This window comes from Callionymus lyra, chromosome 8, assembly GCF_982586985.1.
Source record: "Callionymus lyra chromosome 8, fCalLyr1.hap1.1, whole genome shotgun sequence".
Lineage (NCBI taxonomy): Eukaryota > Metazoa > Chordata > Actinopteri > Syngnathiformes > Callionymidae > Callionymus > Callionymus lyra.
In genome coordinates, this window is record NC_141825.1 from 14,121,993 (window position 1) to 14,136,582 (window position 14,590).

Here is a 14,590-nt window from a genome sequence, read left to right on the forward strand (position 1 = left end):
ACACAACTAATCAAAATCAAATGTATTCTTTGTTTCAGTAAAGATTAAAAGATTCCAACTTTTAATCAAATAAAATGTGGGCGAGAAAGCGACACATGTTTAGCTATACAAAGCTAGCATGCTAGCTAAGATGCTAATCAACACCAACTCGCTATCAAGAACTGAGGTCATGTGACCTTAAGTTACTCACTATTGAGGCGGAAAGACTCAAGAGATACGGATTAAATAAAGAAGATTCGAATCCGAGGGATTCTTTTAATGGCGTAACTGATGACAGATATAATTTTATGAGTTAATTCATCGACACTTCCTACTGTTGAATCTCAAAACAACACACGGTCCAGTAGACGATAATCACGTTTTCCCTCCGGGAGGGAAAATAAAAATCAGCATGTAAACTTTCACGAGTGCTGGCGGGGGGGCGACAGCGGGGGGACAAGTGGAATTATTAGGGTTTGCAAGAGATGACACATAAGTCAGGGCGAGGGGGAAGCGACGGCGAGCGAAGGCTCTGCATGGCGGGCGCGAGATGATGGACAGAGGAAGAGGAGGAACATAAACACAACAGATTTAAATCACTCTAAATGTAAATGTTTATTGTGCGGAGGGATGCAGATGTAGATTAAGAGATTGTTTCCTCTTTTCGATGTGAAGCCGTTGTTTTTATATTCGCAGGGGTGCACCAGGAATGAATCAAGGAAATGAATATGGGGGGGAAACAAAAAAATGTTCCTGGGATTGAAGTGGCTGAGAATGATCAAGTGTTTGTTCAATACTGAGTTCAATAAAGAAGGGCTTCACGTTCACACATTGCTCATTCGGAATCTGCCCTTTTTTTTTTATTTACTGATTTAACAAACAGTCGAGTTTGATTTTATATCCGAGCTTGTTCAAGCTATGATTCGTCTCCAGTGGATAACAAAGTACTTTCTCAGCCGCTGGATGATATTTTGGACGAGACAAAAAACGACGCTTCCTCGGTTCTGTGTTTGACAAATAATACTGATGGAAAACATTAGTTAAATATGCTTACCATGATAACACTGGTTGGGGGAGGGAGGGGGGGGTACATTTAAGCGTCGATGGAAAACAATTGAAATTAGCTGAGGCCTAATTTAGGGAATTCAAGTGGAAAACAAAAGGCGACGATTAATCATCTGAACGCACAGTTTGGACGACGACAAACCAAAGGTCAGGACAGTGATGGTGACGATGATTTGAGAATTCCTGAGAAGGTTACAGATGATCACAGTCCTCTCTGGATGTCATGCCAAAGATACATGGATCAATGTTGGCTTTGAATTTATAAACCAACTTTGTAATTACACTGTAATACATTAGTATGTTTGAAACCAGGGAAGAGACTGAAAGGGGAAGAAAACCAACTCTTTGATGCATTAAAAAAAATTAGGGGGTACAGTTAAGTGTAGGTGTCGTGTAATAACTAAGGATTATAAACAGTATGTGTTTAACTCAAGGCTAGTTAATACTGTATTCCATCTATTTACTTATTGTATGGTGACATTAGAACCATCAGCACAAGTGTCACCCTGTCTTGTAAAAGCTGAGCACTCTCCGACAAGGTCAAGCGCACACACACACACACACACACACACACACACACACACACACACACACACACACACTTATCGAGCACTCACACAGATAGACTCTAAACAAAGTGCAACATCCTCCTGCTGTTCATTCCCGTAGCATTAAAGCTGCAAAGATGATGATTCGCGTGTCAATACTGATATATTTCACAGCGATTTCCCATCGTTGACCTGCAGCAGAAGAAGTCCAATATTGTGACAGCAGACAACTGCATTATCTTTAATAACTTAATCATTGGACAGACTGCGAATGATCTCGCTGCACTGGTCAATACGAGTGGCAGCGGAATAGAATTACACTTCATATTGATAAGATTAATAATGTGTGTGAGTGCTGCACCAACAGTCGTGCTTCCTGCATCCACTTGTCCGCCTGTGTCGCACCATTATTCACCGTGATGCAGGATTAAAGAGCGAGCCTGAACCGGACCCCGAGTCTGTCATAAATTATAAACCCCCCCCCACCCCTGGAGATGCAGGAGAAGATTCCAGGTGCCCCCGCAGAACCAGGAGTCGGCTAACCCCAACGTCAGGACCCAAGCGTCTTCAGTCCTGGGTTGTAACACAAATGTAATTAAATCGCACACTATATTGACCTAATCAGATACCGGGGCCATAAATTAGTGGGAACATGAACCACTAAAAGGGCCCCTTCTCCCTCTCAGCTAGGACACATCTCTGATCGTTTATCATCTGAGAGGAGCAGCAGGACGGCCGCCAGCATCTCTTTGCCTTTTTCTGTCTCTCACTCACGTTTAATCACAAAGAACAGCGTCGCTCGGGGATCATGCTTTTACATCTTATCCCCGAGACTCGAGATCAGAGCAGGACAGCTGTGTTTTGACACGTCTGGCTTTGGGGCTCCGGGAAAAAAGAACTTTTAAAGATATATTTCCTGTCCTTTTTTTTTACATCCCATCACACCGACCCACCTGACTATACTCCTCAGACCTCCTCCTCACTTTCTTGCCTGGCCTGTTCTCACCCCCCACCCCCCCACCCCCCCCACATCACCAATATTTGTGATCACTTTTTCCCCTCCAAACCTGCCAGTCGCTGCAAATCCTGCTGCTCAGTAATTCAGCCTTGTCAGCCATTTCCGCTCAGCAGTCCAATAAAGGCTCTTTCCAGTGGAAGTGGTGAATTACATCAATATATACCCTCCGCGTCATAACCATCGCCAAATATTAATCAGGTTAGATTTTTTTTTTTTTTACTGCTGCGAAGTAATGTAATCCTGCCAGAGATAAATCACATCAGCAGTGGTTAGCAGCTCAAGCTGCAGGGTGGAAATGTCACTTTTGTGTGAACATATATTTGTGTCAATATGAACAAAAATATTAACATTTTAACCACCTTTTAGAGTGTATTTAAATTCATTTTTATATTTTATTCCTCGTATATATTTAGCTGAAGAAGGGGGGAGGTGGGATTACACATCAACCATGACCAGACTAAAGGAGAGTAAAAAAAAGTGCAAATTTACACTTTTATCAATCATTGACTGAAACATGTTCGGATCACATGTGCTCGATTTTTCAGGCCTTGAAAAATGTAAGTGTTTATTTTCTCGCTGAGTTATTTCGTGGCAACAGGTAAAACAGGTAGAGGCTTTTTTTTGTTGTTTGTTTGTTGGGAAATGGTAAATATATGAATTTATTTTAAGACAAAAATATATTCGGGAAGAAGCAGTTGTTTTACGCGCGTGTGCGCCGCGCAACAGCTCGACGTGAGAGCAGAATAAGTCAAAATTATATTAAAAATATATATATATTTAATGGAAGAGAGACGACAACCACGTAGAACAAAAGTAAATTGAATGACAACTAATAATAAGGCGTTCATGATTCCATTCATTCAGGTCTTTTGATGAAACATTTTGAAGTTAATGAAAAAGGAACAAAAATTACCTTTTTTATGAAACTATATGAATCTTCAGTAGAATTTACCGTCAGTTTCACTTGTTGATAAATTTTGGAAAATCAAAAACAGTCCAGGAGTGTTAAGTGATACGAGTTCAGATTTATTTTTTACAAATAAAAACCCCCCAAAATGGGGATGAGGCCGAGAATCAGAGTTTTTCTTTTTTTTGTTCAAATACACGTAGAAAAGAAGAAGAAAAACATGACCAGCATGCATGACTTTCACAGTTTTTTGTTTCAACTTCAAACTTCTGTGAAGGGTTTGTACAACAGTCGGATGGATGACATGAACATGAGGCGATAAATCACCAAATGAATGTAAAATAAAAATAATACCACATCAAATATGAACGTTGCTGCTGCTGCGGGGGATTTTTACAAAAACACACATGTTTTTAAAAGAGTCCTGACGATGCATGATGTGGTGAAAATATAAGTGTCGTGTCCTTTAATGTAAAAGCTGCGCTCAAATGTGAATAAAAAAGTTTCTCTGCGTGAGGGTCTGGATCTAAAAAAGTTTTCAGCGCCGAGACTCACATGAAGAACTCCGGGGACGAAGGGTTGTTCTCGCTGCCGGTGTTCCCGTTTTCTCTGAAGCCGGTGCTGATGAGTTTCTCGTACTTCTCCTTGTAGACGTCCCTCTCCCTGGCCAGCCGGGAGATCTCCTGCTTGAGGTGGTCCACCTGCTGCATCAGCTGCGTCTTCTCGCCCTCCAGGACGTGCCGCTGCTGGACCCGCTTGTAGCGGCAGGACTGGGCATAGCCCCGGTTCTTTAGCGTCCTCCTCTTCTGCTTGAGACGGATCACCTCCTCCTTGCTGACCCCGCGGAGCTGCCGGTTCAACTCCCGCACCGACATGGTCACCAGCTGCTCGTCCGAGAAGCGGTCGTCCAGGCGCAGGTGCTGGTGGCTGGAGCCCCCGCTGCTGGACTGGGACCCGGACGACGGGTGGTGGGCCCCCGAGTGGTGGTGGTGGTGATGGTGGTGGTGGTGGTGCGGGTTCACCCCGTTCTGAGCCGCGGCGGCGGCGATGACCGCGGACACCACGGCGGCCGCCGAGGAGCCCATCTCCTCCCCGGCCATGGCGCCCCCCGTCCCGGCCGCGCCGCCGAACTGCTGCCCCCTGGCATACCCGTCGAAGGTCTGGAGCGGGTGACTGCTGCTGATCAGAGCCTCTACGGCGTCCTCCGGGCTAAAGCCCAGAGCCTCGGGGTTCAGCTGCTGCTGGTACCCGGTCATCCAGTAGAAATCCTCCAAGTGCGCCTTCTGCTCGCTCCCTGATCCCGGGCTGGGCGCCGAGAAGCTTGGAGAGGGGGGCACCGAGCTGCACGGCGTGCTCATCGGGGTGGAAGACAGGGATCCCCCGGCGACCAGGCGGCTGCACTGGCTGATGCTGCGATCGGGCTCCACCGGCTCCTTTTTCACTTCAAACTTCATCAGATCGAAGTCATTAACATATTCCATGGCCAGGGGACTGGTGGGCAGGTCGGAGTTGCTCATTGCCAGCTCTGATGCCATCCTCTTGCTGTTGACAGTCCTCCAAAGGGGGTGAGGAGCACCTGTCAAAGTGGGCTGCTGAGACACGCACTGAGCCAGCTTTGATTTCTTTATTTATTTTCTTCAAAAAACCCAAGGAAAAAAGTGGACTTTTACGCACTAATTGCGCGGCGCAGGGTCTCGCTTTAGAGAGTCGATAAGTTTTTTTTTTCTTTTTTTTTCTCTCTCTCTCTTTCTCTCTGAGTCTGTGTTGCACAGACGCAGCAGCGCTTTCCTCCCTCTCTCCCGGTGTGCGCGTGTCTGAGCGCCGCTCTCTCTGTTTGCACCATTTAACACTTCATGGCTCCTTTTAGGATTAGTGCGCCAATTTGAGGAGGTTCGTGTCCCGGGCAAACAGTCGTGGAGAATCGTGGGGTGGAGGGGGGGAAGAAAAAAAAAGAAAACTCCACCCAAGGATTGATAGATTTTTTTTTTCTTTCTGGGATCAGTCAGTGGACGAGTTAAAAGCATGGGCTTGCTTTATATGCGCTCTGACGTCACGACTCAAATATGAAATTGACTCCGACTCTGCCAATGAGGGTCGCGGACTCGGAACTCTTTAGCATACCGTGTACAAAGTGAAGTTTTCCGAGCGGAAAACACGGAGTCGAATATTCCACATTATTTTCTACATCATTTTTCAAACAAAGATTAATTCAACGGCAATTTTATTCGGATTAACAAAATTTAACTCCCGCAACAACACCCCTCGAAATAAAAAAACATTTGTCCATGTAAACCTTTAAACATAAATACATTTATATATATTTGTCTTTGACGTTTTTGGTGATTGATTCAATCAAAAGCGTTAAAACGAAAAACTTGCTGATGTTGTTAGTTTGCTTTTACTTTTTTATATACATATAAAAAAACACGCCACTTATAAAAAACACATTTTATATTAGTTTTCGCCGATAACAGTATTTTAAATAATAAAAGAAGCAGCGAGCGGGCGCTGTGAGCGTGTGCGTCCACAGTTTATTTTGGGAAACCCAATGTCGCCACCTTTCGTTGAAAAGATGAACTACACGTGTCCATCTAACGTCTAAGATTATTCCTCTAAACGAGTCCAGAAAAATATAATACACGTAATAAAATAGATAAAGATTTACGCCATTTCAGTTTGTTTCCTGGTGTTAAAATCACCAACCAATCCAACAAATTTCAATTTTAATCATCACATTCTGTAGTTAAAATCCAGTTTTAGATTTTTTTATTCTTCTTATAAATTAATATTATGGGAATTGTATAAAAATATATAAAACTATTGTGATTGGTGAATATTCGTGCAGGCTTTTCCTTGATTTTCTGAGACTCCTGTGTTGTTCTCGGTGTTATCTTGATCTTTTTAAGTATATATATTATTGAGTTTTGTTTTGATTGTTTAAGCGCTTTGTGACCCTGGTCTTGAAAAGCGCTCTACAAATATAATTGACTTACTATACACGGATCAATCATAAAATGAATACAATAATATGTTTACACTTCAAAGTCTAAGCTAAGGTTCTTTCAAGTGTCCTTTCAGTGGTCAGTAGATGTCTGAAGGATCAATAGCCTCTTGAACAACGAAGGAGGTTCATATTTACATTCATTTGCACTTTTGGGGGAAAAAAAAGAAAAAAAAAAGCAAGGGGTCAACAAGGCGCTGCTTTTGAACATTCTGGTGGTGGATCTGGACTGTCTCTTGTGTCAGATTTCTGCTGACTAAGCTGTTGCAGCATCCCTGTGATGTTTTCCTGGTGTGATTCTAAGATTCATTGAATATTTTAACTGTGTCAAACTAGTAAAATATTTATTTATAGCATATATAAGCGAAAAACCACATTTTATTTTCATGACCTGTTATAAGAACCGTGTAGAATTTCTTTTGTTGAGATTTTAAATGACTATTTAGAAGAATCATTTTTCTTCTTGTTAAAAAAAATATATTTTTTGTTTTGTCAACCACTGACTGTATTAAAAATAGAATCCTTGGATCATTTAGCTCGACATCCTACTTTAAAACAAGATTTGAAAACAAGCAAAGCGGGCTTCAGATCTGACACCAGACAACACCCTCACTTTCATAACAAGATCACTCTCTTCATGTACAACAATGTGGTGACATCTTTAATCCGTCTTCTTCCAAGTCTGCGGTCCAACTCTTTTGTAACCATCACAGCACCAGCGCTTCTCCTCCTGAAGCACATTCCTCAGGAGAGACGGTGGCACATAAGAACAAACAATAAAGACGAGATATCCACGGAGGAGCCCAGAGTAAATAAGAGCACTCTCTCTGGAACGTGTCACACGGGGGAAGCTTCAGAAAACTACAAAGCCGCCAGCAGATAATCCAACTCCCCGGTGTCCCTGCACAAGTAAATATTCTCCTGGTCCCTGTGACTGTTCACGAGGATTTAACATTAAACAGGAAGGATAAACATTGTGTTTTATTCATTAGAAGACTCAACAGGGACCCTGATGACGCGTCAGAATTAATATGAATTAGATAGGGTGTCCCGTCTGCTGCCACCACCGATGGAAAAGTTCCTGAGAGTGAAAAATCGGGTCTGATTTGGTTAAATTACCCACAGGCGTCATTTCTTTTATTGTTTAAACTCTTCGTAGTAGTGATGGGTTGATGAGGCTTCATGAAACAACTTAAGATGTATCGTGATACAGTGTCTTACTTTTGAAGGCCACTAGATGGCACTCTAAAAAAGTCAGGCTTTATTTTTGAATAAGCAGATCAGAGCAAAACAGTGTAGAACAAGAACTGCCATCTTTTCAAAATGAAGACAGTGTATCATGATACCTCATGAGCTGTTTCATGAAGCCCTATCAACACATCTCTAAATCTAAAATAAAACTAAGATACAAAAGGTGAAGTTTGGATGACTGTTAGATATAAATTATATTTCAACATGTTGTTTTTTGTACTTTGTTTTTACATTCCAATTCATCATTTGAACAGTTTTAGACACTCAAATAAATGTGTTTAAAGCATGTTACAGTTCAAGCGAAGTATATTTGTCTATGCAACAACCCTTTTCTAAAACTCATAACATTACTCAAAAGTGAAATGACATTAAAATAAAAAAAGACTGTATACCGTAAAAGAGGTTTTTTTTAACATCTCCTGTTTTCCTTAAATATTTGTAATAGTTCACCCTTTATACACATTTGGGGAGCCCCTAGTGTATTGTAGTACAGAAATGATATATTTTGTGTATTCTGGGAATCCTCTAAGAGCTGGACTTTTTTCTTTTCTTTTTTTTTTCCTAACCTCATGGTTCCTACAGTAGAGGCCAGTAACGTGTTAATGAGACTCCGTCTGACCTTTCATAGTTCACCCCTAGAGAACACCGGAGCATCGTGGGTAACGAATTGCCCGTCTTCTGGACCTTGCTGTGATTTAGTGGTACGGTGACTTTACTAATTGTAACTTCTACGGGAAACATCCTCATTACACCGTGACTTATATGCCAGTACTGAATCAAACTCACCTTCGGTTCTGGTCTAACCTTTTGTTTTCGCTTCAGAGGTCGACAAAACTTCCACACTTGTTCAATAAAATCTCCTCTTTTAAGCTACCTTTTTAGAACAACCGGTTGGTTAAACTATCAAGTATACAAAGACCAAGAAGTCACCGGAAGGACCAGCTGTGGAGGGAGAAAAAAAGAAGCTTCAACCAGGATTTCTGTATTACTAAGATTACACTTTATAATCATTCATTACATTCCCTATGGGAGGTTGGCTTCATTTTCCTTCTCAATCCCTGTTTAATGCCATATATTAAACTGGGCTGGCGCTCCAAATGGGCGACAACCAGATGAGTGGGCTCAGTGGGCTCATCCGAGACACATTTAATTAGCAGGCTCGAAAATGAAGTGTTTCCAGGAGTCTTAACTAACTGTTGTATCTTTCCTAATAGAATGAGAAGCTGTGGGAGACACAAATTAGAAATAGCGGCACCCGGCACAGCGCCGTGACTTTTTCCCACAGTTTTAACAATGGAGGAAAATTGGGACAATAAAGTTCTACATTATGAACGTTTAGTTGCTTATTGTGTTCATTAATTCGCCATCTACAGCTTGTCCTGGCGCGCCACGTGAGAGTCAGAGTCAATCCTGGCTCAGCCTGCAGACACCCGGGTCAGTCACGGGACTCGCAAGGACAGAGAAAGTACTCGCATCGTAACTTAAACTAACCTTTTCATCTGTGTGAAGAACCAAAAATATGAAATCTATGTAACTAAGATGGCGGCCATTAACGGTGGAAAGTGTCCATCGAACAACACTTATTTTTCTGGGCATTTGAGTGCACCACTTGACTGCTCATTGCACCCTACATTTTCGCACTTGTGCACTCTAAATATTAAGTGTAAGTGCAGAATTGCACGATTTGGGACACAACCACTGTATCATGATACCTTATCAGCCGTCTCATCGTAAACACATCCCAATTTGCTAGCTCTAATTTTATGAAACAACATCAATTTCTATATTAAATAATTTATTTGTGTGGATATAGTGATAAAACATCTTGTTATTGTTAGTTTGACAATTCGTTTTTTGAAATTCTTTTAAAAAAAAGTCAGGAATTCAACCAATCTATCCACTTGGTGATGTCACAGTTTAGACACTGGGCTTTCACAGAAGAGGTACAAGCTTAACATTCAGGCAGAAAACTATGGTTTTGCTTTGTTAATTTTGTGCTAAGAAATAGATCTTTGGCAGTGGCATGCAGTGTCTTAGTGCTTTTGTAGTTTAACATTTTAAAAATACTTGTTTTTGTTGCATCTGCTTGACAAAGGGATATGACGATTAGAAGGCCAACATCCCAGGAGGAGCTTTAAGAGTTAGCAGCAAAAGGCATATAAACGGGTTTTGAATCCTTGAGTTTTTGGCTCAAAGTCAGACGTGTTTCAGTGATTCATCTTAAGACAGTTTTTTTAAAAATTTTAAATCCCCCGTTCGATCTGCAGCGTTGTAAGTTTGAGAATGTATAATCAAGTCTCATCCAAAGTTAAAATAAAAGTAAACTATCCATGTGAGTGTGAAGCTCGCGGGTGTCAGTGCACAATATAGCCCTTTGTTGTCCTATAAGGAGGAACACCCGGAGTAAGATCAGCCATAAATGACTGAAAGCTCTTGATTAGAAACTCAAACTGAGCGCCCCCCCCCTCTCTCTGGCTCCGTGCCTGCTGCTCCTGATGCTTCAACCTGATAATTGGCTGCAATGGGCAGACTTGAACGTGTCAAACTTTCCTCCTCACATCTGGTTATTGTCTCTCACAGCAGGCGCACATCACATCCACGTCTGCTCTCTGTCTCTTTCTAACACAGGGATTGCAACGGCGGTTACACTTTAAACAACGACGCTGCCGCAACCAAAAAAACTGCTACTATTATGAATTCGATCTTGAAATAATTATCTTGGGACGCTGAATTCACGAGTCGTCGATACAACTACAGTGTTGTGCAGAATGTACGCAACAATTAAGTGGTGCGGGTACAGAGCCGGAGCTCATCTTCTTGGACACACACTGCTCCTTTATTGGCCTCATCAGCGCTCAGCAACATGCATCACACAGCAGGCGAGGAGACAACACGCAGACTCACTTCGCTCCAGAGGATTTTCCTTACTGACAAAGAAGCTACTGCTTTTTAAAATCAACCTTCTAATGGCTCCATCACCATGATTTGATATTACCGTGCATATGAAAGTCACTGCTACCTGGACACTGCTCCCAAAGTGATGGTAATAAGTGTCGATGTGTTTGTGTCAAGTGGGGTCACTGTATTATATATTCCCACCGTCCAAAAACATACAAAGGGTTTATTGATAACTTGGGGGAAATTGACCTGTGTGACCAGGGTGTCCCTCGCCTCTTGGACGATGAATAATATTTTATATTAATTGTTCATATGGATGAATAGATACAACATTTTTTATCAATTCTGACCTGCTAACGTACGGCTTGTGGACCACATGCATTTCCTTTCAATGTATTTCAGACTACATATATATACAGTATAAACCATAGAAACTGAATTACTTATGGCGCTTTTCTAAGCTAGTTCATCCCTCAAAGCGCTTTACACTCAAGTTACTCATTCACCCATTCACACAAGCAATCACACACTGATGGGAGTAGGCTGCTACGCAGGGACACAACTCCACGATCTTGTCCAGAGCTGGGATTGAACCCGCAACATCTCATGCCACAAGCCAACCACTCTACCGTCTGAGCGATGACGCCCCTGTTGTGTTTATCCCTAATCTTAAAGTATTATGGACATTTTTAGAATTTCAGTTTATTTTGTTAAATTGTCAGAAATGTCTGATTTTGATGGATGAGAAATTGCTTAGAAGTAATCATGTTGGCTATCGATCTTTCATAGGTTTTTGGGGGTGTCACAAACACATCAGGTCAAAGGAAAAGGGGGCACCAAGGGGCAGGAGACCTTACTAAAAAATTTAAATCTGTTTAATTTCAGAGAAACTCATACCATTTAATAAATGTCAAATCAGGACTTTTTCAATTGTAAGGGCTGTAATTTGCCTGTATTTACTCTTCACCCAATATTGAAGTGAATGATGCTCAGTGGTCTTTGTCTTCATCTTCTGAAGTACTCCGGGTAGACAAGCGGTCTATTTTTTCTTGTTATGATTTAAACGTCTACAAACGGTCTTAAAATATAGACTTGCTTAATTTTTTCCTGAGCAATTCTTCTTGTCGAAGCTTTTATACAATATGAACGTTTCAGACGAGCAGCAGGAAGGTATTTGAATGTTTTACGTTTGTCTTTTTAGATGAAGATGAAGAACACTGAGCTCGAGTCACTACATTAAAATGAACATACATTTTTGTCTATGACTCTTAATAGGAAGGGATTACTCTGAAAATAATCCCAACCCTGAGTCGACACAAGGGTAAGTAGAAAATAAGTGTTTTAATTTCAATTTCATTGTTTTACAACATAATTTTACAGGGTTTTTTTCTTTTTGTTTTGCCATTCTGTGTCACATTGCCCATGATTTATTTTTTTTACTTTATTTTCTGAGACTTCTGTGTTGTTTTTAGTGTTATCTTGATCTTTTGAGTATATATTTTATTGAGTTTTGTTTTTGATTGTTTAAGCGCTTTGTGACCCTGGTCTGGAAAAGAGCTCTATAAATATAAATTACTTGTACTTTTTGTTTGACAGGGACCATTTATAGACTCTTCAATAGATATGAATTTCGATTGGCCCTCAATTAAAATAAGAAGGCGCAAATTTACTTTAATGATACAATTTCAATTACGGTATATAAACCTTTTTTTTTTTTTAAATACAAATGTCATATTCATTTTAATATGGAGAGAAAAACTTAAGATATGTTAAAAGATGAATCCAGACAATCGTAGCAGATTAAAATAAATAATGATTTGAAATCCCTCCGATAATCCCTTCATTTGTTGTTTGGAACAATAATTTGTTGATAAGTCCCAGGCAGAGGAGAGAATGGGAGCCGGCAGGCAAACTAATGTTCCATCTCTCTGCGTTATACTGCACTTTGTCAGGCAGGAAGACGCACAGACAATACCGTCCCCGGGACAGAACCGCCTCGTACAACAATCCTTCTCTGTTTGATTAATGCCAGGAGACAAATGCACTTCCACTGGGATGTCGGCGTCTCTGGGGCCGACTCGGGGAGGAGAATGGAGGGAAAAGAGGTTGATCGGCGCTTGAGTGAAAGCCGGGCTGATGAACAGGCGGCTGGTAATAGGTTGTCTTTTGATTATGGCAATATTGAGTGTGGAAATGAGATGTTTATCAAATGTGGTTTTGAGGGAGAGGAAGGCGGAGAGCGGGAGCCTGGGGAGGACTGGGATAAGTGTTAATCTGGCTGCTAAATGGAGGGTTTGACATGTTGTGTCTGTCTGAAGATCACAGTGGGACACGCCGCCTCTTCTGGAGCTTTGATCAAAACAAGAACAATGAGCGTGATGCCAGCGAAGACAGGGGGGAAAAAATTGAACAATCGATGCCCTTTTTCAGACATTTAGGATGATCATGATTTACATTTTATTGTAGGAAAATTGGAGCTACAGCAGCAAGAAAAAGAAGAGGAAAGTATCTTTTCAGCCTTCGCTTAAAAATGCCCAAACAGAGTTAGTAAGAGTTAGTCATGGTTCCTGCACACTCACAGTAGATTCGGATGCTTACACAGGCGCACAGACAGTCTTCCTGTTGCTTATCCGCTTCCTGAGCCTCAATTTGTATTGAAATCCCTCATAGGCAATTATCCATATGCCAATGGTGCACTTACTTTGAGCTTATATAAGTTTCCTTCTCAGTAAGCCGCACCATTTTCATTTTAAAACTGTGATTACAATTTCAGAGTTTATTCCAATAAGAAAACGGTTAAAATGGTTGCTCAAATTTAACAAGGTGAAAAAAAAAAAAAGTCTGACTTCTTTCTCGCCCTGTAATTCCAACGAATAATCTCTCCAAGTCTTGATTTTACTAAAGCTCTTCGCTCAAGAGTAACGTGGCCATTAGTTGCCCATTTTTTTCTAGCAAGGAAAACGTTTGTTGAGTAAATGTTGGGGCAGAAGTCCCTACAGTTCAACCGGCCCTGCCTTCACAAGCTGTCGGTACTATCATATATCTGGGCGGATATCTGAGGGCGAGGGAGATCGCGGCCCAATTACGGACTGATAACTAATCAATAGGCCGCTTATTCCTACTGCAGGAAGTAAAAGAATGGGCCCCGGGGACACGTAGTTTAGATTACTCTTCCTCAGACATCGGACAGCTTCTAATGTGATGGCGAAAGTCAAGTAGTGCAAAGAAAATCGCAGAAAAATAATACAGTACTGGACCTCAGACTGAGCTACGATATTCGCTATAGAAGGCAACACACCAAAAAAAAAGATTACAGGGACCTTTTCCTGTTTATGTGTTTCCTAAAAGGATATATGTGGATAAAAGCATTCCATTTAACATGTGATGAATCTCTGCTTTTCTGAGAACACCCGGTCAGGTCACCAGTCAAGAAAGACAACTACTAGTAGCGGCACAGAAAGCAAAAACTTGAGACGTAAAATGTTTTTCATATATCATATGTGTTGGACCTGTACTTACAGGAACAAATTATCTGCATAAGATATATCAGTGGACCTTAGTTGAATATGTCCACCTGTGTCAAAATTGATGGTAGTGCCTCTATGACAGGTAAAAAACAAGAGTAACGGTTGCAGAATATAGGCAAGGTTTCATAAGAATACAGTGGTCGCTATCAAGGTTACCTCTTTTTTTTGAATACAGTAGTGTGTATTTAAATATATTTAGATCTATGTCTATAACGCTGTGTCTAAATACTAATGTATGGGGCCAGTAACTGCACTGTGTTCTTTGTCTTGATTGGCCAAACGACTCTGCTCCAGTCAAGATACTTCGAAACCTGGGTTCTGAAACTGTAGTGTATTGATTCCCGATTGCTTGCGCTACTATGAGGTATTGTTGCTCTATGGTGTTTGTGCCAAATT

The 14,590-nt window shown here is 41.3% G+C and overlaps 1 protein-coding gene across 1 annotated transcript in view; it reads right to left on the reverse strand.

The window, feature by feature from the left end:
* Window positions 1-5,487, reverse strand: part of LOC148073745 (transcription factor Maf-like) — a 54,381-nt gene extending 48,894 nt beyond the window's left edge. Inside the window, exon 1 of the mRNA XM_087797116.1 lies at window positions 4,073-5,487. Coding sequence (XP_087653242.1) covers window positions 4,073-5,052 — 980 coding nt within the window. The 5' untranslated portion in view covers window positions 5,053-5,487. The remainder of the gene's footprint in view (window positions 1-4,072) is intronic.
* Window positions 5,488-14,590: the final 9,103 nt, after the last annotated feature.